Here is a 24,108-nt window from a genome sequence, read left to right on the forward strand (position 1 = left end):
AACATTTTTTTCATGAAGATCATGATCTAAGGGATTACAACTATCTACTTTATATTAAATTATTTTTTTACATACTATATCACAATTTAGTCAACAAAAATCGAAACAAAACAAAATATTGTTCTTAAAATAAGATTATTTTTTATATTACTTACAATACAATTTAAAAAGGAAACACTCAGCAGGGTACCAATTTTTTGAGTTTGGCTTACGAATTACCGGTTGTTTTCTCTTTAAAATATTTTGTAATCGGATCATTTTTCATAAACTGTTCAATTTTTAACTTGAACTGAAATTTTTAATCGGAAATTAGTGATTTGAAGAAAATATGCACAAATATGCAATATTTCCTAAAATATGCACCAAGTTGCCAAAATATGCATTTTTAACTTACAATTTTGTTGATATACCTCTTAATAACAAATATGCACTTTGCATATAATCCGAGCCTTATTTATGATTAATTTGAGCGGGCTAAAAATCGGGGTAATTACCCAAAAAAGTGACCGGTTTTCCCACCACTCCATTCGAGGTCTCTTTGACTTTGATGGCTTGCACGTCGTAGACTTTGGCAGCGTAGGGACTCCCAGCTGTGGGAATCCCGCTGACGGTGACGTTGATTCGGTGTTCGCCGACAACTCTCGGGACAAACTCGGCTCGGAATTGGGAATTTCCAAGGGATTGGACTTGAGTTGGGACTGCCTGACCCCCAGGGCCTAGGCGAGGTTAAGGATTTTCATCGTTAATTTTGATTAAATCATGGAATGTTTCAACAATTTGGTAAATGATCAAAATGTACTCATTGTGTCAAAATAGAAAGCTTAGGAAGAAGAAGAAGAAAGTGGAAGAGTTTGTTAGTGAATAAAGTTAACAATTGAGGAAATCGTTTAATTAATTTGCTATTGGCTGGTTTCAAGTTCATTCGCTACAGCATCTGTTTAGTAGGTCAGTCGGTGGACACGCAAGCATTTTTTTACTATTTCAATTTATTTTCAATTACACGATTTTGCGTAATCGAAACGATTGCGTTAGTTTCCACTTTACCACAAAAAGGTGAAATTTATGTCAATAATGTAACAACGTTTGTTAAAACAATCAATGAAACTAGTTCAGATTAAAACGTAATTACTTTACATGCCACAATTTTAGTTCTAATCACTTAGCAATGACTTCATTTTCATAGTAACTACAATTATTTTTCTTATAATTTTTAGTAAATCTATAAAATACAAATACATTAATGGTATTACTCAAAAACACCAACAGCTATCACTTCTGATTACTTTTTTTCAAAATAATCATATGCAAAGAAAAAAATAAAGTATTGTGCGCAATCTTGGATTGTATGATTGCAACGTTAAATAGTATCATATACAGAGTGTTTATAGAATATAGACGAATTTGAAATTCCGTTTAGCGTTCTATTTTAATATTTTGTTAAAATTAACATAATAAAATTGTTTGCAATTTACAAAAAAGTGAAAATTTATTGTAATATTATACAAAAAAAAATTATACGACTCTAACAGGAAGTTAGGACTCTAACAGGAGAAAAGTGTACAGTAATTTTCACCTGTGACAAAAAAAACAAACTTTCCTCCCTTGTATTACAAATAACTATAGTTTTTTTGGTATAAAATATGCAAACAAGATTGATATTTGGTACAGTCGAACTACAGACATTTACAAACACCCTGTACCACCAAAATTTAAGAGATCATTGTTCAATTCAATTTAATACTCCTAATGTCAATTAACTTGTTAAAAAAAATCAAAATATTATTATGACGTTATTAACATAATATGCATTTTAAAACATTAATTATTTAATACTGTATGATAATAAAATTAAATAAGTTATGCTCTATGAGAAATAAAACTAAGCATTTTCAAGTTTAATTTATTTATAACCATTTTCCGGAATCAACATGTAATTTTTTCAAATTGAATGAGTTTTCATATTTTGTGACTAGAATAATAATGGCTTCAGTAAAAAAGATTAATTTTCTTAATGCTTGAAGATCTTTATTGCTTATTAGTCTCCAGTAATTACAACATACAGGGTGTCCCAGCAAGTTGAAAAAGTCCATTGGTGACCTTTAAATGGTAAAAGTAAAAAAAAATTATATAGGACATTGACAGATATTATTAAAAATTATTTTCAACTATACAGCGTGTCTCAAAATAAGTTACAATACAAACTTGTATTTTTTTAAATGAAACACCATATGTTTCTTAGCGTGTTTGGATGTAGATTTTTATGACAATGTTTTTAAGCTAAACTTTTATTGGTCGATTTTGCTTAGTGTTAAAAATAAGATGGTTTTTTTGACAAAAACATGCACTTTTTAAAAATTTATTACACAAAAACTAAGACATCTAGAGATATTTTTTTACTACCGCAAAGAAGAAGGTACAAGCTATAAAGTTGTAACATTTTTTTAGTGTGTTGCATTTGCAAAGATAAAAAAATGGAGGCGTTTGTTAAAAGTTCAATAACTTAAAAAAAATTAAATGGATCACCTATTTATTGTTTTTGCATTAAAAAAAATAATTACTATTGTTTCAGTAGCCAAAAAGTGCACAATTGCACAAGAGATGCAAGAAATATCACTTAATAATCACATTTGTGTTAAACTGAATCCATTATTTTTTATTTTTACAATAAAATAATTCCAATTTTAGTATTTATATAACAACTTTTACAATCTCTGGATAAATCAACGAATTTAGACATTAAAAGTTTATTTTTTTGGACAATTTATCAATCTATTAGATGCAAAAATAAAACAGAGTGCTCCATTTAAATTATTTAAGCTATTTAACTTTTAACAAATTTCTTAATTTATTAATTTTTACAAATGCAAAACACTAAAAATTGCTACAGCTTTAAGTTTTGTACTTTTTTTTGCAGAAGTGAGAAAAAATTTGTTCTAACTGTCTTAGTTTTTGTGTAATGAATTTTTAAAAAATGCATGTTTTCGTCAAAAAAAGCGTCTTATTTCTAAAACTAAGCGAAATCAACTAATAAAAGTTTAGCGTAAAAACATTGTTTTAAAAGACTACATCAAAAAATGCCAAGAAACTACGGTGTTTCATTTAAAAAAGCACAAGTTTGTATCGTAACTTATTTTTGAGACATGCTGTAAGGTTAAAAATAATTTTAGGTGATACACTATTTAAAGGTCGCTAATAGACTTTTTCAACTCGCTGAGACACCCTATATATTTTATTACAGCTATTATATTAATTGAAGTTTTTTTTTTGTTTTCAATATTTTTTTCTTCTTTTATTATTCTTAAAACTACGACTACTTTCCAAAATACAAGTGTCAAAAAACATCTGCAATTTAGATTCAAATTTCACAAAACTGAAAGTTTTAATTGAATCTGAATCGATTTGGTGCTTTAATTTATAGGCAATCTAAAACTGTTAAAAATTAAGGTTAATCTCGTTTCCTCGCTTTAACACTAGAAAACTTGAATTTTTACGCAAATTAGTTGTGAAAAGCCTTAAATTGTTTCACGTTTCAATTAATTTAACGAAGTGACTAGCATGATAAAGTTTTGTACAAAAGACCTCTGCCAAAGTAAAACATTCCATGAAAAGTTTGAAATTAACAAAACACAACGTAAAAGAATGATTTTATTTAAATTTTTTAGAAGGTGAGGGAAGAAGGATTTGTTAGTTTGGAATACAGATGAGTTAGTAAAAGTTTGTCTAAAACAATAGTCGCCGGTGACCTGAAAATGGAAAAGAGTGCAAGACAGTGGTAATGATAGTGGAAAAAACAATAAACGAGGAAGTAAGAGAGCATGCTGTATATTTGATACACAATTGAGTACATTTTGTCTTAATCTACACAAAATCAACAATAAAAATACCTTATCTAAAATTATCACATAAAAAAGCAAACTAAAGCAACCCCACGAGAATGAACGAATGTTTTTGTTTCAGGATTTTTTTATTTTTTACTTTCCTTATCATATAATTGTAATTGTATTGTAATCGGCTTATCTCGAGAACGATAAGAGCTAAAATTTGGTATGTGGCAAGGGGACGAAACAATTGGTAAAAATCGGTCGCACCGTTTGGCCACAAAGATACAATAAATTAATTTTTTGACAGATAGAATTTTTAAAGCATTTTTTACATGTTTCTTGTATCTTATCTTACTTGAAATTTTTCTCTGCGGCGCGAGTTCTGGCGCACTCTGTATTTTTAAATTTCCACAAAATGCTTATGATATTAACTTATCAAAAATATAATTATCTCATCAACTTTTGAAAACAATTTTTTTTATGAAAAATCTTGTTTTTTGCAAAAAAGCTGAAAGGATTTCTTTTAATAACAAGTAAATATCAAATGACAAATTATCTTACAAAATTTTAAAAGTTCTTTTACATAACTGTTTTGTTTAATCTACAAGCAAAATAAACAATAAACATATTTTTGGTCTGCTTAATACAATAAAAGAAATAAGAGCAAAATTTTAGGGTGGATTGAAATCTGATAAAGCCATCAGAAAATAAAAGAAGTTATCTAATCGAATATTTATAATAAAAAAATGCTATTTATGTTTTATGAATGAAAAGTTTTTCTGCTATTTTTTTTATAAATGAAATTATAATTTTGTGGCTGTGGGAGAAAAGAAAATTATGGTGGATGCGCTACAATTTTTTTAAATATTTTAATTACTGGAAAAAACAGTCACCTACATTTTGAATTAAAATAATTGTAAAAACAGAAGTTGCAAAAGTTTTACGAAACATCGAAGTTTAACAAGTTGTATTTTCTTACGTTTTTATTGGCTTCCGTCCAATAATTGTCTAGATTGCAGTGATATATTGAAAAAAAGCAATATAACTAATAGTAAATTAAATTGTTGAGCTCATCTTTAAAACAATTGCTTGTAATTTATCAGTTATTGTGACAAACACTTCATCATAATACTAAAAACTTTATTAAAAATAATAAAAATACTGTTTTATTAAATTTTTGTGGGCAGATCCTTTTATATTAAATTCATAAAACTGCAATTCGCTAGTTGATTGAATTTGAGTGACAGAAAACCCGAAATAAAAAGTAATTGACATATTAATGGATTATTTTATGGTAAAAGCGTTTCTAACAAACTTGTATTGAATCCAAATTAAACTAAATTGCCAGAATGCGCTAACAAGGATTAAATTGAACATTATTTGCAGGTTTATCATAGTTGTTATCACAGTCAGAGTAGAGTAAATTCAAATATGTACTTTTTTAACCAAATTTTTGCACTTCAGTTTTCATTACTGCAATAAAACGCTAACGTAATAACGTAATGTTATTATGAAACTGTGCGAAAAATTGTATTATAACCACTTACTATTAATTTTGGTTTACGTCACAATTTTCAGCAAAACCTAACTCAATTAAAAATCACAAACTACAATAAATTAATAAAATACATTTTTACTTTCCTTATCCTATAAGGAAAGTATTGTATTTGTTCTCGAGAACGATAAGAGCTAGAAACTTGAAATTTGGTATATAAATTACGTGTAGGAAGGGGACGCAGCACAAAACATTTGGTAAAAATCGGTATAATAGGTACCGAACTAAAAAAAAATTGCAGACAAGGATGTTTTCCAAATAAGTTGGATAAGGAAAGTCGTGTGATGTTCACACTAGATTTTTTAATTTTGGTTTGTTTATTTTTCATCTTCTTTCAGTCTCGTGTTGCTAAGCTACAAGGCCACCAACCCCTCGAGTAACAAACAATCCTCACCCTCAACATTAACCTCAATATCCTCAAGTCTCCCAGGATGGTTAATGAGCAAAGTGCTGGGTCTATGCACGGGTCCAGGTCCGGGTAAAGTAACACTTGGCCCATTTCCTCCTCCTCCAACACTAACAATTAAAGGGCATCCCACCACAGGTCTCTTATTAAAAGCCACGTTCACCACGTGATCACACGCCTCCGCCGGCACGAAACTCACAGCAAACCTCGCATTGCCTTGGGGGTGCACCTGCGTGGGGATATTCAACCCTCTGGCACTAATGGTAATCTCCAAATTCCCTTCTCCTGCCTCACTGGCATCCACGGAGAAGGTCACAGGTCGACCCACACTCCCCCTGGCCACCGTCCCCACAGTGACCTTATTCGAATCAAACGCCTTCGCTATGAAGGGGGTCCCCTGTACGGGCCTTCCATTGTAATCAACGCAGATCTGGTGTGCCCCCACTTGTGTTGGGGTGAATTCGGCTGTGAACCCCGAATGGATGTCTCCGGTGACTTTGACGGGGAGCTCCCCAATGGGGCCGCGCACCGCTACGGCGAGTTCCGCCGCGCCACCCCCGGCCACCCCCATGTGGAACGAGCTGGGTTGGTTGACGGGAACCAACTCCAAGTGGGAGAGATTCAAAGTGACTCTGCTTGTGTCAGCGACTGAGCACACGAAAGGGCATCCTCGGACCGTTTCACCGTTGAATTTGATGTCGATTAAGTGGGGTTTGGCCTGTTCGGGGGTGAACGAGACAAGGCAACGGCCCCCACCTACCACTTGGACGTGGTTGGGGACTTCGCCCTCGTTTATTGAGATTTCCAACTGGCCTTCGCCGGCTTGGCTGGCGTCAACTAAAAAAAATCAACGATTAATTTGAGTTTCAGGAATTGCCTCAAAATGCAGGAAATTCTTCACTTTTCGATTGAGAAGTTTGAGGGTAATTAGAGAAAATAATGTGGAAACCATTCATTTGTTGGCAAATTAGGAAAAATCATAAGGAAACCAGACGAAGTTATCAAAAAATCAGAAGAAATGTGTAGAAATCAGAAAAAAAATCACAGAAAACCAAAAAAATTAAGAAAAAATATAAGAAACTAGAGGAAATCTTTAAAAAATCTGAGACAGTCAAAAGAAATCATCCGTTTGTTGGCAAATTAATAGAAATCTTGGGAAAATCAGAAAAAATCATAATGGCATCAAACAAATCTAAAAGAAATAATAGATAATCATTTATTTGTTGACAAATATAAAAAAAATTTGAGAAAATAAAACAAAATCAGAAGAATTAATTGGGGAATCGGAAAGAATCAGGAAAAATCAAAGAAAATCATTTATTTCTTGGTAAAAAATCTTGAGGAAATCAAAAGAATTTGGGAAAAATCAAAGAAAATCAGAGTTAATTTCTAGGTCCTAGGAGAAATCTCAGGAAATTAGAAAAGATCAGAAAGAATCTCATTAAACCAAAAAAAAAATTTAAAAAAATTACAAAAATTGGAGGAAATGACGAATAAATCAAAGGAAATCTTGAGATACTCAGAGAAAAACATGAGAGTATCAGAGGAGTTTATAAAAAATAACGAAAATCAGAAAAAATCAAGAGAAATAAAACAAATCACTAGAAAATCAGAGAAAATAAGACAAAATCAGAGGAAATTATTGGGAAGCAAAAAATAAAAAAAAAATCAAAGAAAATCATGCGTTTCTAAGCAAATTAAAAAAATCTTAAGAAAAGCAAAAAAACATCAAACATAATCAGGGGAATTTAAGAGAAATCATCCGTTTGTTGGCAAATTAATAGAAATCTCGAGAAAATCAGTAAAAATCATAAGAACATCAAAAAATCATTTATTTGTTAGCACATTTAAAAAAAAATCTTGAGAAAATCAAGAAAAAATCAGAAAAAATTAAACAAAATCAGAAGAATTCATTGGGGAATCAGAAAGAATTTGGGAAAAATCAAAGAAAATCAGAGTTAATTTCTAGACACTAGGAGAAATCTGTAGAAATTAGAAAAGATCAGAAGGAATCACAGAAAAAAAATAAAAAAATAAAAATAAAAAATTGGAGAAAATCACGAGTAAATCAAAGGAAATCTTGAGAAAGACATGAGAGAATCGGAGGAATTTAAAAGAAATTAACGAAAATTAGAAAAATCAAGAGAAATAAAAGAAATCACTAGAAAATAAGACGAAATCAGAAGAAATTATCAGGGAAGCAAAAAAATCAGAAAAAAGTAAGGGAAATTATTCGTTGTTAGCAAATTAAAAAAAAATCTTAAGAAAAGCAGAAAAACATCATAAAAAATTATGGAAATTTAAGAGAAATCATTCGTTTGTTGGCAATAATAGAAATCTCACAAAAAATCAGAAAAAGGACATAAAAGAAATTTAAGAGTAATAATAGATAATCAATGAAATCAAGGAAATTGAGAGAAAAACATTTATTTGTTGGCAAATTTAAAAAAATATTGAGAAAATTAAAAAAAAATCATAGAAAATACGACAAAATCAGAAGAATTAATTGGAGAATCAGAAAAAATCAGGAAAAATCAAAGGAAATCATTTATTTGATGGTAAATTTAAAAAATCTTGAGGAAATCAAAAGAATTTGGCAAAAATCAAAGAACATTAGCGTTAATTGTCTAGAAAGACACTAGGAGAAATCAGAGGAAATCAGAAAAGATGAAAAAAAGAAATCATAGAAAGCCAAAAAAAATAAAATAAAAATAAAAATAAAAATAAAAAACTGGAGGAAATCACGAGTAAATCAAAGGAAATATTGACATACTCAGTCAATCAAAAGAAATCAGAGAAAATAAGACGAAATCAGAGGAAATTATTAGAGAAGCAAAAGAAATCTAGAAAAAATCAGAAAAACACAATAAAAAATCAGAGGAATTTAAAAGAAATGAGAGGTAATCTGGGAAAATAAGAGGAAATTATAAAAAAACCAGAAGAAATCAAGAAATATCAAAAAAAATCATGGGAAAATCATTCATTTGATAGAAAATTAAGAAAAAACTAGAAAAAAAATCAAGAGAGATTAAAGAAATAAGATGAAATAAGAGGAATTTATTAGGGAATTAGAGAAAAATCAGTAAAAAACAAAGGGAATCGGAGGAAATCAGAAGAAAATCTATTCATTTGTTGGCAAATTTAGAAAAATCAAAAGAAATCAGAGAAAATTTTTAAAAAACCAAGAGAATTGTAGAATATCTTTGTAGTATCATCAAGTATCTAGTCTCTTTATTGTTTTTTTCATGTAAAATTTAAATTCCTTACTGCATATATTTTTGATCATATTCAGTTACCTCAATGTCTCAAAATCAGTTTTTTGATTATTGAAATTGGTTTTTAGTTCAAAAATCTTCACATCTAAAGCTTTAATAAAATTAAAAATTGATAAAAACATTTGAAATCAGCTAAAAAAGCAAATTTTAGTCCCCCCCTCCTAAAATTAAAAAAACAGCAGAATCTTGTGTGACTTCTAAAACTTAATCTAGTTTTGGCAACCCAATTTAGCAATTTCTGTTAAAATGTCTTTACTAGATCAAAAATTATAACGGTTTTTGAATTTGAATATTAATATGACCAGTTTGCGACCAAAAGTCATTATTACAAAAGAATTTGAAAAAAAACAGTCTAATTATATATTAATGAAGTGTCATTAAAGTCGACTAGCCTGATGATTATAAGGCAGTTGCATTATTTCAAATAGGTACTTCCCACAAGTACTAAACAATCCTCACTCCTAACTGTTTTCCTAGTTAAAAAATAGCTTCAAGTGGGAGAAACTGCGTATAGGGAGACTCGTCAAATCCTGTGTAATTACACGTCTGAGAATCAGGTACTACAAGAAAAATTGACTCTTGATGGAAGAGTCAAGGTTAGAAAAAGGTAGAAGAACGGAAATTACAGCTCTGCACAAAACAAAAAAGAATTTCCTGCGATAAAGAGGATATTACAAAAATGGGACAGGCCACGATTAAATGTCTTTTGCGAAAGTCCTGAGATACAAGTGTTAAACGAGTTTGCAATAAAAAAAATAAACATATGTTACAGTGACTTATTACAAACAATGCAGTATACTTTCTACCATAACAATTTCAAGGTAAACATTGATTGTAGGTTAAAAAACTTACCAAAGAAGAAGAGTACCACCCTTTTTCTCGTAAGTCTCACATAAAACTAATTTTATTTGACCAGTTTTGACTTACTTGGATGCTCGCATTAATATTAATTGTTTGCAATAAATCTCGGGACTTTCACAAAAGTACCACAATCGCCCCAACTTACCTCTAAACTGCACGGGTTGCCCCACAACCCCTCCACTGACATCGGCCACTTGTATAAGCCCAGCATCGTACACCTTGGCGATCAAGGGCCCCGAGGGCAACTTTTCCCCGTTAACAGTGACTTCAATAATGTGGGTACCGACTTCCGTGGGCACAAACTCCACACTTTGGACTCCGGTTCGACTCCCCGGAAGCACCCTCGCCGGCACCGACCTTTTGCTCGGCGCAATCACGTGCACCATGAGGTCGTCGGGTGCCACATTGGTACTTGTTATGATCTCGAAAACGGCTGAAGTGTTGGCTGGTACCAATCGCGTGGTTTCGCCCAAAACTGACAGATTTGAGTTCGACATGATGTTAACATGCCATGGACTTCCTTAAAAGCACAAAACTCCTTCATTCATGGTCCTGAACCGCACATTTCACGCACTTTGGTACCGCTTTAAAAGTCGCACGGCGAGTATGGTTACGCGGCTGGTACTGGTACCACTCTTGCGACGAGTCGTGGGTACCACAATCAGTGGGCGGGGTGAGAGGCGGCCACATTCCTACGCTAACTGCAGGTAAACTCGCGATGCAGTGGCGTGCGTCATTTTCAAAAATTGTACCGCATAAGAAAAATTTTTTTTCCTCAAATTGGTTTCATTGAGGTCGATTTTGAGGTCAATTAACTAGATTTAACAATTAATGTGACGCCAATGGCGTTCCAGTTGGAAATTTTTCATATTTAAGTTTCCTGGACGTAAACAAACGCTCCATTGGCGATATTCAGAAATAAATAAAGACCAAGTGGGCCATTGAACCTAGGCGTACCTGCGCAGGTACCTACTGACAGTGTTGCCAGATCTAAAAGATAAAATTCACCAGATCCGAGTCGAAAAATTTGCCTAAATAGCGAAATAATTGTTTTTCTTGCTGAAAAACGTACTAAAACGCTCGAAAAATGCCAATATAAAGTAATTCGAGACTTAATTTCTTCATTATTTAGTTTGTTTTAGCGAAATTTTGCGAAAAACCTGAAATTTTATCACAAAAACCTGCATGTTCGGTCAAATTTTCTGGATTCTCGTCTTATTTTTGTCTTATTTTGCTCAAAAACAGTTAAATCAAGTGAAACAAACAAAATCACATCAATATCAATACTTTTTGTGATTTTTATGTGTATTTGCCTAAATCCGAGTCAAAAAATTTGCCTAATTTTTCAAAAACACAGTTTTTGGACTTTAAAAAAAAAAGCAAAAATGACATGCTTTTCGGTTTAATTCTGCAATTTTTCGGCTTGTTTTCCACAAAAAAATTGCGAAATAATTGCGTTTCTAAAGAAACTTGATTATTTAGTTTGTTTTAGCAAAATCTAGTAAAAAAAACTGACATTTTAGTACAAAAACGTGCTTAAAAGCATTTTTGGCCAAAATTTTATGGTTTCTGGGCTTATTTTTGTCTTATTTTGCTCAAAAACCAGTTAAATCGAGTGAAACAAAAACAATAATATAAATTTCAATCCTTTTTGTGATTTTGGTGTTTGGATAAGATTTTGCAAAATAAAGGAACTTCTGGTTCAGAAACGAAGTAAATCGGGCAAAACAAGCTAAAAAATGAGATCAATTTCGATTTAATTTTGTAATTTTTTAGCCTGTTTCAATGTAATATTTTGAACTCTTTGTGTTTTTTATCTCTCAAAAACATCCTTAAACACTCGAAAAAGACAAAAAAACGCAGTTTTTGGGCTATTTTATTAAATTTGTGGCTTGTTTTTCACAAAAAAAAACAAAAAAAATCATTTTTGACTCTGTTTAGTAATATTTTGTAAAAAAAACAATTAGAACAATTTTTTACCAACTTAGTGGTTTTTGATTATTTTTTTCTTCGAGAAAATTTAACGAAATAATCAAGTTAAAGCCTAATAAACAAACAAAATAACATCAATATCAATTGTTTTTGTGATTTTTGGCGTGTTTGGACAAAATTTTGCAAAATAAATGAGTCTCTGGTTCATAAATAATATCAATTTCCATTTAATTTTGTAATTTGTTTGCCTGCTCCAACAAAATTTTAGAATTTTCTTGTTTTTTTTCTCAAAAACGTGCTTAAACACTTGAAAAAGGGAAACACAAACACGCCGTTTTTGGTGGGATTTGTTAAATTTTTTGATAGTTTTTAACGAAATGTTGCGAAATAATTGTGTTTCTAGCTAAACACATACTGGAAAATGACAAAAACAAATTATCATTTTTGATCCAGTTTAGCAAAATTTTGTAAAAAAAAAACAAACAGAACTATTATTAACTAATTTAGTGCTTTTTCGATTTTTTTTGAAAAAAATTGACAAAATAATCAAGTTTCTAGTTGAAAACGTAGTAAATGCTAAAAAAACAGTTTTTACATCCAAAAAAATCACCAGATATTAGAATTTTTACAACTTTTTAGCCTGTTTCAATGCAATATTTCGAACTCTTTGTGTTTTTATCTCACAAAAACATCTTTAAACACTGGAGAAAGACAAAAAACGCCGTTTTTTGGACTATTTTGTTAAATTTGTGGCTTGTTTTGGACAAAATTTTCCAAAATAATTGTAATTCTAGCTGAAAAAGCATTCGAAAAAAGTAAAAATTGGTTATTATTTTCGACTCTGTTTAGTAACTCTTTTTCACCAATTTGGTGGTTTTCGATTAATTTTTCTTCGAGAAAATTTGACGAAATAATCAATTTAAAGCCTAAGAAACACACAAAATAACATCAATATCAATTGTTTTTGTGATTTTTATGCTTGTTTGAAAAAGATTTTGCAAAATAAATAAGTTTCTGGTTCATAAATAATATCAATTTCGATTTGATTTTGTAATTTTTTGCCTGCTTCAAGGAAATTTTTTAAATTCTCTTTGTTTTTATCTCAAAAACGTGCTTAAACACTTGAAAAGGGCAAAAATAACGCCATTTTTGGTCGAATTTGTTGAATTTTTGGATTGCTTTTAACGAAATTTTGGAAAATAATAAAAAATTATTTAAAAATGACAAAAATAAATTTTTATTTTTGATTCTGTCTAGTAAAATCTTGTAAAGAAACAAACAGAACTGTTTTTAAATAATTTAGTGTTTTTTCGATTTGTTAGAAAAAATTGACGAAACAATCAAGTTTCTGGTTGAAAACGTAAAAAATGCTCGAAAAAAATCACCAAATATTAGAATTTTTACAAAAATGTTCGCCAAATCACCAGACTAACATAAGAATCCTCAGATCTGGTGAAATTCCACCACACGTGGCAACACTGCCTACTGACTAAGATGAAAGCGCAAAAAGGAGAAATAACCGACTGGTGGCATTTAATTTTAGTCACGTTGTTGCTGATTCGCAAAATGCTAATTTATTCACACGATTTGCTAAAACCGTGGAGAAAAAAATCTTTTCCGGATTTTTGGACCAGGGTCGTGCTTAATATCGATAGAATCTGGGGTCATCGGTGAAATTCTCTACATTGTTTCTGAGATTCTGTGTAACCAGTTAACTTATTACTAGGTCATAGAAATGTGCAGATGCTTATATAATATGCTCGCTCTTAGAACAACACATGAGAAATAAGTTTATTGAATTGCAATCATGCTCAAATAAACGTGGAATAATTACTCCACTGGACTTGTTTTCCTTGTTTGTGCATTTTAAACGCGTTCAAATGCGAATACTCGGGCGCAGAATGCTGATTGCGAACCAAAATGGTTCAAATTATAGGACATTCACATCGCTGAATCACGCAAAAAACAGATCTAGGTTTAAATATTTTGCAACTCTTTTCACTTTCCTCAAATCCATCGCATTGAGAAAAACATACTATTAATTATTTTATTACAATCAAGTTGCAAAAAACAAGACTTGTTTTGTAAAAATAATTGATTTCAGACATAAAAATGTCAGAAAATAAATCAACCGAGCTATAATTCAGAAAATATTACTGGAAAAATTACTTTTTATAAAAAAAGGTAAAAAATCTTGTTGAATCAATTTCTTATATTACTGCTATTAAGTCTTTAATTTTAGTATTTTTTGTCACTTGAAAATAATCCTTTATAAATGTACAAAACAGACAAAAAAAAATCGGCATAAATGCTTTTACCACTCAAAATTAAAAATTCCAAGATCATAAAAAAATTTCTTAACATTTTAATTTTCATAATATAATTCAATTAATTTTATCAGGGACATTAAATACGCAGGAACTAGGCTAACATTGTTAAAACAGTGGCTACTTTGTTACTCTTAAATAAAGAAATTCATTTAAAACCTGAACAGGATATGTTACAATGTGCTCGTTAAAATACTTTTTACGGAACACACTGCATATATTTTGTTGTTAATTAAATTAGTTTAAATTCAGACTACACATTATTAAAAAACGGGACAGGTAGACGAATATTGCGTTTTTAACAAGAGAAAATGATAAAAAAAATTAATTACGACTTTTTTAACATTCTTATTTACGACCTTAACAGAAAGTAAGTTTTTCCACCCTAATTTCAGGAAGGAAAGTGGCCTTCCCTCCCTTGTACTACAATAACTATTATCAGTGTCGTTTTCACGCCTAGCATTTTTCGTGATTTTATTTATCTTTTTTTCACTAAAAGTGTTATTTTTGAGACTTCTATTAAATTTATTTTTTTAATTTCGATTATTGGATTTAGCTCAATTTTATTATTTTTACATTTTCTTTTTTAAACTTTTTTCCAGAAATAAATAGTTTAAAGAATTTGATATGACCTGAAACCACTGTAGTATAGAAGATTCCATTTATCTCATTTTATGGATGGCTAGTGCAATTATTAAGAAAAAAAAAGCTTTAATTCAATATGATTTATGTTTCACGGATAAGTTGTTATACTGATAAATATCTCCTCATTTAACATGGAACTACCCATAATGGAGATTAACTCTGGAATTAGTTGTACAATTTTTTGGAATTTAATCGAAATTGCTTGGAATTATTGAAATTAATTTTGTATTATTTAGAATTACTAGAAGTGGAATTAATTAGAAATGACTGGAATTATTTGTAAATTACTGAAATTCTTTTTGGAATTACCTACTGGATTTTTTTTTAATTAAGTAAAATTTCTGAGAACTATAAATTTGCAATTACAGAAATTATTCTGTAATTACCGGAATTTTTTATTTTTATTTTTAATATTACGTTGAATTTCCTAGATAAAATTTTTTGTAATAGATGAATTATTGGAAATATCTTGAAATTACGAAAATTAAGTTAGAATTACTGAAATTTCGGTAGAATTTTTTTGGAATTACTGAAATATAGATAGAGTTTTTTTAAACTGGAATTAATTGTACACATTTAAAACAATGTGTTATAATTTTATTGTTCGGTTAGTTGCGTTACTATTCGGAAAAAAGCAACAATTAATGATTTATTTATAGTGATAATGAGGATTCTCCAAAGGGTTGTTAATTCTGAAATTAATTCCACAAATTTTTGGAATTTAATCGAAATTGTTTGGAATTATTAAAATTATTTTGAATTATTTGGTATTACTAGAATTAGGTGTAAATTACTGGAATTTATTAGAAATTACTGGAATTATTTTGTAAATTACTGGAATTATTTTTGGAATTACTTCAACTCTTTTTGTAATTACCTACTGGAATTCTTTTTTTTAATTTCTTACACCTATTGGAATTACAGAAATTATTTAGCAATTTTTCTAAAACTACTGAAATTCTTATAAGATTTTTTTGAAATTATCGGAGATAATTTTTTTTATATTACGTTGAATTTTTTGTAAATGACTGGAATTCTTTTTAGAATTACTGGAACTCGGTTTGTAATTACCTACAGGAATTCTTTTTTTTTAATTTTTTTTAACTATCGAAATTACAGCAGCTATTTTGTAATTATCGGATTTTTTTTGTAACAACTGAAATTCTTTTTAGACTTTTTGAAATTATCGGAGATAATTTCTTTTTTATATTACGTTAAATTTCTTAGAAATTTTTGTAATAAACGAATTATCGGAAATAATATTTTGGAATTATAGGAAAATTTAGTTGGTATTACTGAAATTTTAGTAGAATTTTTTTGAAATTACTGAAATATCGATAGAATTTTTTTTAATTGGAATTAGTTGTACACATTTAAAAAAATGTGTTATAATTTTATTGTTTGGTTAGTTGCGTTACTATTTGGAAAAAAGCAACAATTAATGATTTATTTATAGTGATAATGGAGATTCTCCTAAAGGTTGTTAATTCTGAAATTAATTGCACAAATTTTTGAAATTTAATCTAAATTGTTTGGAATTATTAAAATTATTTTGAATTATATGGAATTACTAGAATTAGGTGTAAATTACTGGAATTATTTTGTAAATTACTGGAACTCTTTTTGTAATTACCTACTAGAATTCTTTTTTTTTTTAATTTCTTACACCTATTGGAATTACAAAAATTATTTTGTAATCACCGTAATTTTTCTGGAACTACTGAAATTCTTTTTAGATTTTTTGGAATTATTGAAGATAATTTCTTTTTTTATATCACGTTGAATTTCTTATAAATTTTGGTAATAGACGAATTATTGAAAATAATATTTTCGAATTGGGAAAATTAAGTTGAAAATAGGGAAAATAAGTTAGAATTACTGAAATTTCGGTGGAATTTTTTTTTAATTACTAATTGGAATTAGTCGTACACATTTTTTTAATGTTGGGTTAGTTGCGTTACTATTTAGAAAAAACAACAATTAATGATTTATTCGCAATGATAATCCATGTCAAATGTAATAAAAGTTTCAAAAGCATCTTTATTCTCCCTTTTTTTCCATTGTAAAACTTTCAAAACAAAACTTCAAAGTTCAGATTTTCTAAGACAGTTTTATTTTAAATAAAATAACAGAAATCCAATGATAAATTTGGACAAAAGTGATTTAAAAAATGTCGTAAAAAGAGTAAGCTAGAGCAAAATTTAAAAAAAAACAGACTTACAAAATGATAAAATTAAACCTAGTCAATCTATTAATTACGGTACGTTTATTTAGGATTTATGAGCATCTTTATGTTATCAAACACATATATGGACATAATAACTCGATTTACCACATCACTAGAAACATAAATCAATCTTCAATTTCAAAAAAAAAATCCTCCACTGCACATTTGAACCCAAAACAATTCTAAATCCACCAACCCTGGTCCAATTTGTAACAAAATCAAAAAAGGTCACTTACCTGGCACCGTTTCACCATTAAACTTGATATCCACTCTATGTGGCAAGGCTTGATGTGGCGTAAACGCAGCCTTAAACCTTTGCCCTCCCAAACTCCTCACACTCGACGTAACTCGACCACCCTCCACCAAAATCTCCAAATCCCCCGACCCAGCCCCACTCCCATCAACTGCAATTGCAAAATTATAATAAATTATGACTAAATTGTGCCCAAATACTTTCAAACTCCACGGGTTGTCCCAACACACCATCTGGGACCGGTTGGACTCTAACAGCAGAAGCCCCCCCATTTCTGACCCTCGAGGGGGAACTCCTCCCATAGATATCAATATTGTATTGTTCCTGTGAGAACATTTTATTGTGTTCTTCGACTTTTCGTCTCCGGTCTGCGTCCAATTGCGAGTCGGTGAAGTTGGCCACTGATTCGAGACTCCTCTCCGAGAGGATGTTCCTGGTTTTGGCGATGGCATCCCAGGAGTCTCTCCTCGCAGAGGATTGGTCCGCGAATGTTGACACTTTGACTATGGGACTTGTGTCAATCCCGTCATTGAAACGGCCTCGGGGATTGGGACTAGAGCGTTCGAGAAAATTGGGACTCCTGGAGTCGGAGATTCGCATGGAGGCCATCTTCGAGGTGTAACTCGAGTCGTTGAGTCTCCGACTCGTGATGTAATCAGGACTTTGGGTCCTGGTGAGGTAACTCGGACTCGGGGAATTCCGCTTCTCCACCGACATTTTATGGTACTCTTGTGCGTATTTGTGGGTTTCACTTGAAACAGGACTGGCACTTTGGCGGTAGTTTTTCGGACTAGAATTTGAGTATCGACTATAGGTGGAGTTGGGGCTTGGACTGCTCGAGGATTTGGCGCGTTTTTGCGTCCCGACGCGCATCATAAATGGGGAGCCTTTGACGTCGTAGCCGTTGAAGTAGATGTAGACTCGGTGCTTCCCCACGTCTTTGGGGGTGAAGTGGATGCGGTAGAGGAGTTTCGAGTTGACTTTTTCGACGCGACAGTGGACTGAGCGCTTGTCGTGGACGATGTCGGCGTACACCTCGCCGGGGACTCCCACAGCGCGGCAGTCCAAGTCGATGCTGTGGGGGACCAGGGGGAGGGCGCCTTCGAGGCCGGAGACTTGGACGCCGTTCGGGTCGAAGACTGAGCATGTGAAAGGGCCGCCCTGGAATTAAGCCGAGTGGCATACACTATTTTTTTAGACAAGTTTGACCTTGGTTTTCTTTATTTGCAAAACTCATTAATCACGGAGTCAAATGAAGGGGTGAGTGGATAAAGGTGTTATATGAAAACTGGTATTTTCTTTTAAAACTATTTTTTTCGCAATATCTTTTATTGAAAAAGACTTTTAGGTGTTGGTTTCTTGGAATGAAATTAGCAAATGTAAAGGCGTTATGGACAACTTGGATTGTTAATTCAATTACTTTTCGACCTATTCTTGACAAAATTTTGCGAAATAATTGTGTTTTTTATTGAAAAATGTTTTAAAACGCTCGAAAAGAGCATAAATGTCGGTTTTTATTTAGTCTAGTATGTATTAATTTTGGTATGTTTTTTAGCAAAAATTAAAGAAAAAACTTTGTTTTAGACTTAAAAACGCAACTAAATGTTTGAAAAAAGCATAAATAACATTATTTTCGAATTCATTATGTGATTTTTCGGCTTATTTTTGACGAAGTTTGGTGCTTTTAATTAAACAATCTGCTAAAACGTTTGGAAAAGCAACCAGATGATTTTTCTTTCGGCTTAAAAAAATACTTAAACTCTCCAAAGAAGCAAAAATAATTTTAGTTTCATGATAGTATGTTCATTTTTTACGTCATTTTCAACGAAAATTTTCAAAACAATTGCGATTCTGACTAAAAAACGTCCTAAAACGGAAACATGGTATTATTTTTTAACAAAATTTTAGCACAATCTAAAAAAGTGAAAATAACAGCGTTTTAATTTTGTAAATTTTTAGTTGAAAAACGTGCTAAAACGCCCAAAAAATCATAAAAAAGGTCATTTTCAACCCAATTGGGTAATTTTTCAATATGTTTTAACAAAATCTTACAAAGAAACGTGATGTAAATAAGCAAAATTCATTATTTTTTACTTAATTTGGTGAATTGGGTATATTTTTGTCTAAATGTTTCGAGATAATTCCGTCTTTTATTGAAAAGTATGGTGTTAATATGGAAAACAGTTTTCGATAAGTCGATGAACTAGCTTCAAAATTACACTTAGTAAACAAAAAAAAATCGATTAAATGAGAATGTTAATTTTCGGGACAGTATAAAGTGGACTTTTTTATATTGTGTCGTTAGAATTTCTTTTATAAATGTTTTGTTAAACTTGAAATATTTTTATAAAGCAATAATTATCTTAAAGTTTATATTAGAAAATAAAGCTTGTTTTTTGGTACATAACACTTTTATCAATTTTTTAATAATATAAACTAATGCATTATAGTAGATGAAGGGGTACCATGGTGTTTTCGATTATTTTTTCTTCAAGAAAATTTGACGAAATAATCAATTTAAAGCCTAAGAAACAGGCAAAGTAACATCAATATCAATTGTTTTTGTGATTTTTATGCTTGTTTGAAGAAGATTTTGCAAAATAAATGAGTCTCTGGTTCATAAATAATATCAATTTTGATTTGATTTTGTAATTTTTTTGCCTGCTTCAACGAAATTTTTAATTTTTTTGTGGTTGTTATCTCAAAAAAGTCCTTAAACACTTGAAAAGAGCAAAAACAACGCCATTTTAGTCGAATTTGTTGAATTTTTGGATTGTTTTTAATGAAATTTTGGAAAATAATAAAAAAGCATTTGAAAATAACAGAAATAAATTGTCATTTTTGATCCTGCCTAGTAAAATCTTGTAAAAAAATAAAGAAAACTATTATTTAGAAAGTGCTAAAAAACGGTTTTTTTCATTTCGAAAAAATCACCAGATATTCGAATTTTTACAAAAGTTAGCACCAAGTCACGAAAATCACCAGATTTGGTGAAATTTCACCATACCTGGCAACACCGTACCTGTATTTGCTTCCCTTGATACGTGATTTCAATCCTCCACTCCCCTGCTTCATCCGGTTTGAAGGTCGCACTATTGGTACCATCGATGGTAGTCAAAGGACAATTCAAAGGCCTCCCCGTGGGACTATACGCCGTCACAAGAATATCCTCCCGTCGTGGCGCCCCTAAACCCCTCAATCAAATCAAAAAGTACCCAAAACCACACAAACCTGTCGCATTGACCAGTACTTGAACCAACGACCCCAAGGCACACGGCGCCATCCCCGGCGGCGCAACTTCCACAAGTTGAGGCAAAACTCGGAAATAATGCCCCGCGACGACTTCCTGTTCTTCGTACTTGACGACAATTTCATGCATACCAACCTTCTGGGGCACAAAAACTCCTCGTCCCTGCTTCAGGTGCTTCACTGAATAGAGTTTGTTATCAGGGCCGCGGACCTCCACCGAAATATGGGAATACGACAGCGAGGAGTCGAGCAAATTGACTTGGAAGTGCGTCTGGAAGCGGTAAAACACTATTAAAACTGGTTCAATTAAACAACTTTCTTAATTAATTTAAAAGTGTGTCAACGGTGTTGCGTAACAGCAACAGGAATTAATTTAACAACAAATAAAAATAAGTTTCATTGTCAAATGTTAGTTATGATGACAGTAAAAGGTAGTTTACAGTGAACTTTTTAAAGTGACAGAAAAATAGGTACTGCTCGAATTTTTAATTCCGCAACTGTACGTATGTCTGTTTTTGAACTAACTGCACGTGAAACGTCAAATAAAATGAAGTCTAAAACGGCAAAATGGACTGAAATTAGACGTATTATATTAAGACTGTTTTTTTTAAGGTAAATCATAAATTTAGTTATCTTTTTGATCATGGGATTTTACCTTTCCACTTGTCATTTTATTTGACGTTTCACAGACATACGCATAGGACATACGTTTTCGGATACAAGGACAAATTATCTTGATCTCTCGATACTTACTTAGTTTTTACTAATTTAAAAAGAAATCATCAATTGTAATTTTCTTTGGGCCACATCTTAGGTATCTAATTAAATTAAGTTTATATCTGTTTCAATAATGAACTTTATCAACTCGCTAGAACACCTTATACACAATTGGACACCCCTAATTTTTTTAGATTTTTTAATTATCGAAATGGCAACACCAAAATATTATGTATTACCAACATAAAATTCTCAAAAAAAATATCCAAAAAGTAAAATAATATCAATAAAAAACAAAGATAGAATTTTAAATCAAGTTAAAAATTTTGTATTTTTTAAAAAAAAAATTGACCTGTTCGAGCATTTTTCCAAAACAAAATATTTTCAGTTTTAATAGATAAGATTATTCCGAAATTTTGCCGCATTTTGGAATAATATAATAATTATAGATTTTAAAATTATTTACAAAAATGGTCTTTATACTTTTTTTCTAAGAATCAACATTCCTGAGATATCGCGATTCTAAAAGTTGAAGGAGTCACATTAGATACACATACAGAGTGCGCCAGAACTCGCGCCCGAAAGACGTCAAATGCCATGTAGGGTAACGAACCAGGAACATAGAAAAAATTAAAAAAGAATTCTATCAATAAAAATTTCAAAGTTATGAGAGTTTAAATTTTGCACTTTGACTCTATTTATTTCTGTAGGATAACTAATTTTTCAAGTTTTTTTGCTACAGGCTATTAAAAGAGAAAACAAGGAAGCTGTATTCTAAATTATAACTCTGTTTAATGTTATTTGTGGCTTTTATTGGCAAAAATTTTGTACCTTTACTAAATAATTGTGAAAAAACATATACAAAATCATCATATTATTAAATAGACATAAAAAATGTGAAATGTCAAAAAATAAATGTCAAAATTTTTTGACAGATAGAATTTTTTAAACATTTTTTTCATGTTCCTGGTATCTTAACTTCCTTTAAATTTTTCTTCTACTTCATTAAACTTATAAATACCTCGATTCCATTAATTAAAAAGAATTTATTTGGTAATACATACAGGGTGTTCAAAAAATCGCGCATTTTTTTGAAAGGGGGTAATTGGGTAGTCCCCAGAGTACTGAAAAAATGTTTAAAAAATTCTATCTGTCAAAAAATTTTGACATTTATTTTTTGACATTTGACATTTTTATGTCTATTTGATAATACTGATGCCGTTGTATATGTTTTTTATAATTATTTAATAAATGTACAATCACTTTACCAATAAAAGCCACAAATAACATTGAACATAGTTATAATTTAGAATACAGCTTCCTTGTTTCCTCTTTTACTAGGCTATAGCAAAAAAACTTGAAAAATTATTTTTCCAACAGAAATAAATAGAGTCAAAGTGCAAACTTTAAAGCCTCATAACTTCGAAAATTTTATAGATAAAATTTTTGTAATATTTTTTCCATGTTCCTGGTATCTTACCTTTTTTTTTCTCCGGGGCGCGAGTTTTGGCGCACCCTGTATGTATGATTTGTATTAATAAGTGTGATTTAAAACGAATTCTAAGTTTTTATTATAATTTAGAATACAGCTTCCTTGTTTCCTCTTTTAATAGGCTATAGCAAAAAAACTTGAAAAATTATTTTTCCAASAGAAATAAATAGAGTCAAAGTGCAAAKTTRAAASRCTCATAACTTCGAAAWTTTTATAGATAAAATTTTTGTAARATTTTTTCCATGTTCCTGGTATCTTACCTTTTTTTTTCTCCGGGGCGCGAGTTTTGGCGCACCCTGTATGTATGATTTGTATTAATAAGTGTGATTTAAAACGAATTCAAAGTTTTTATTTAAAAAAACTTTAGGTCATAAGGTTTTTATATCAAAATTTAAATATTTGTTACTTACAGGCTCGCCAACCCTTCCCGAGGTGGAGTTGAGAGTGACGGCGATGAGGTCGTGCAAAGGGGGCCGTTCGGGGACCCACTGGAAGTGCGCCGCGTAGGCCATCACACCCAAATGCTCCACGTGTGCGTCGGCCATGTCCTTGGCTGATAGTATTGGTTGCACACCTGAGTCATAACAATTAAAATATGTTGTTGGAAATGTTGGAAAGGTACTACCGAGGCGTTTGCCGGCTTCGAGGGCTTGGTGGAGGTTGGATTCCCAATATTGGGACTCGGTGCGGAGCTTCTCGGGGGCTGGGGCTGAGCCACCCAACGAACGGATCACTTCGCTTATTACTCTGCCATCGTTCCAGTCGCTCTACAGGAAATTCGAATTAAAAGGATGTAAGTTTGTATGTAAATTGCATATTTAAGGTTGTGTTGCCGACTAAGGAATACCGAATGAAGAAAACATCTTCCCTTGGTTTGTTTTCTTCAAGTACCACAAAATTTTGAACTCTTTTTTTAGTAATTTCAGAAAACAAGTCATATTTTTATGATTTTTATTATTTCAATTTAGTTTTGTAATTTTTTTCTCTTTCAATGCAATATTTCGAGCTTTTTGTGTTTTTATTTCTCAAAAACATCTTTAAACACTCGAAAAAGACAAAAACGCCGTTTTTGGGCTATTCTGTTGAATTTGTGGCTTGTTTTTGACAAAATTTTGCAAAATAATTGTGTTTCTAGCTGAAAAAGCATTCGAAAAAAACAAAAATTATCATTTTTGACTCTGTTTAGTAACATTTTGTAAAAAAAACAAGTAGAACAATTTTTTACCAATTTGGTGGTTTTTGATTATTTTTTTCTTCGAGAAAATTTGACGAAATAATCAAGTTAAAGCGTAAAGAAACAAACAAAATAACATCAATATCAATTGTTCTTGTGATTTTTAGGCGTGTT

The 24,108-nt window shown here is 30.9% G+C and overlaps 1 protein-coding gene across 2 annotated transcripts in view; it reads right to left on the reverse strand.

The window, feature by feature from the left end:
• Positions 1-24,108, reverse strand: part of LOC123013683 (filamin-A) — a 53,581-nt gene that overhangs the window by 16,654 nt on the left and 12,819 nt on the right. Inside the window, exons 4-12 of one of the 2 annotated variants that reach the window (XM_044412382.1) lie at positions 23,386-23,527; positions 23,171-23,334; positions 20,534-20,822; positions 20,325-20,488; positions 17,503-18,463; positions 17,286-17,453; positions 10,064-10,438; positions 5,771-6,619; positions 495-716 (exon numbers count right to left, since the gene is read on the reverse strand). In XM_044412382.1, the coding sequence (XP_044268317.1) occupies positions 495-716; positions 5,771-6,619; positions 10,064-10,438; positions 17,286-17,453; positions 17,503-18,463; positions 20,325-20,488; positions 20,534-20,822; positions 23,171-23,334; positions 23,386-23,527 (3,334 nt within the window). Of the gene's footprint in view, positions 1-494; positions 717-3,045; positions 3,744-5,770; positions 6,620-10,063; positions 10,439-17,285; positions 17,454-17,502; positions 18,464-20,324; positions 20,489-20,533; positions 20,823-23,170; positions 23,335-23,385; positions 23,528-24,108 lie in introns of those variants that run through there. The other variant, XM_044412383.1, reaches the window with a different exon arrangement.

Source organism: Tribolium madens, unplaced genomic scaffold (genome assembly GCF_015345945.1).
Source record: "Tribolium madens isolate multiple individuals breed KSU strain unplaced genomic scaffold, Tmad_KSU_1.1 Scaffold_96;HRSCAF=242;Tcas5.2_LG5, whole genome shotgun sequence".
Taxonomy (NCBI): domain Eukaryota; kingdom Metazoa; phylum Arthropoda; class Insecta; order Coleoptera; family Tenebrionidae; genus Tribolium; species Tribolium madens.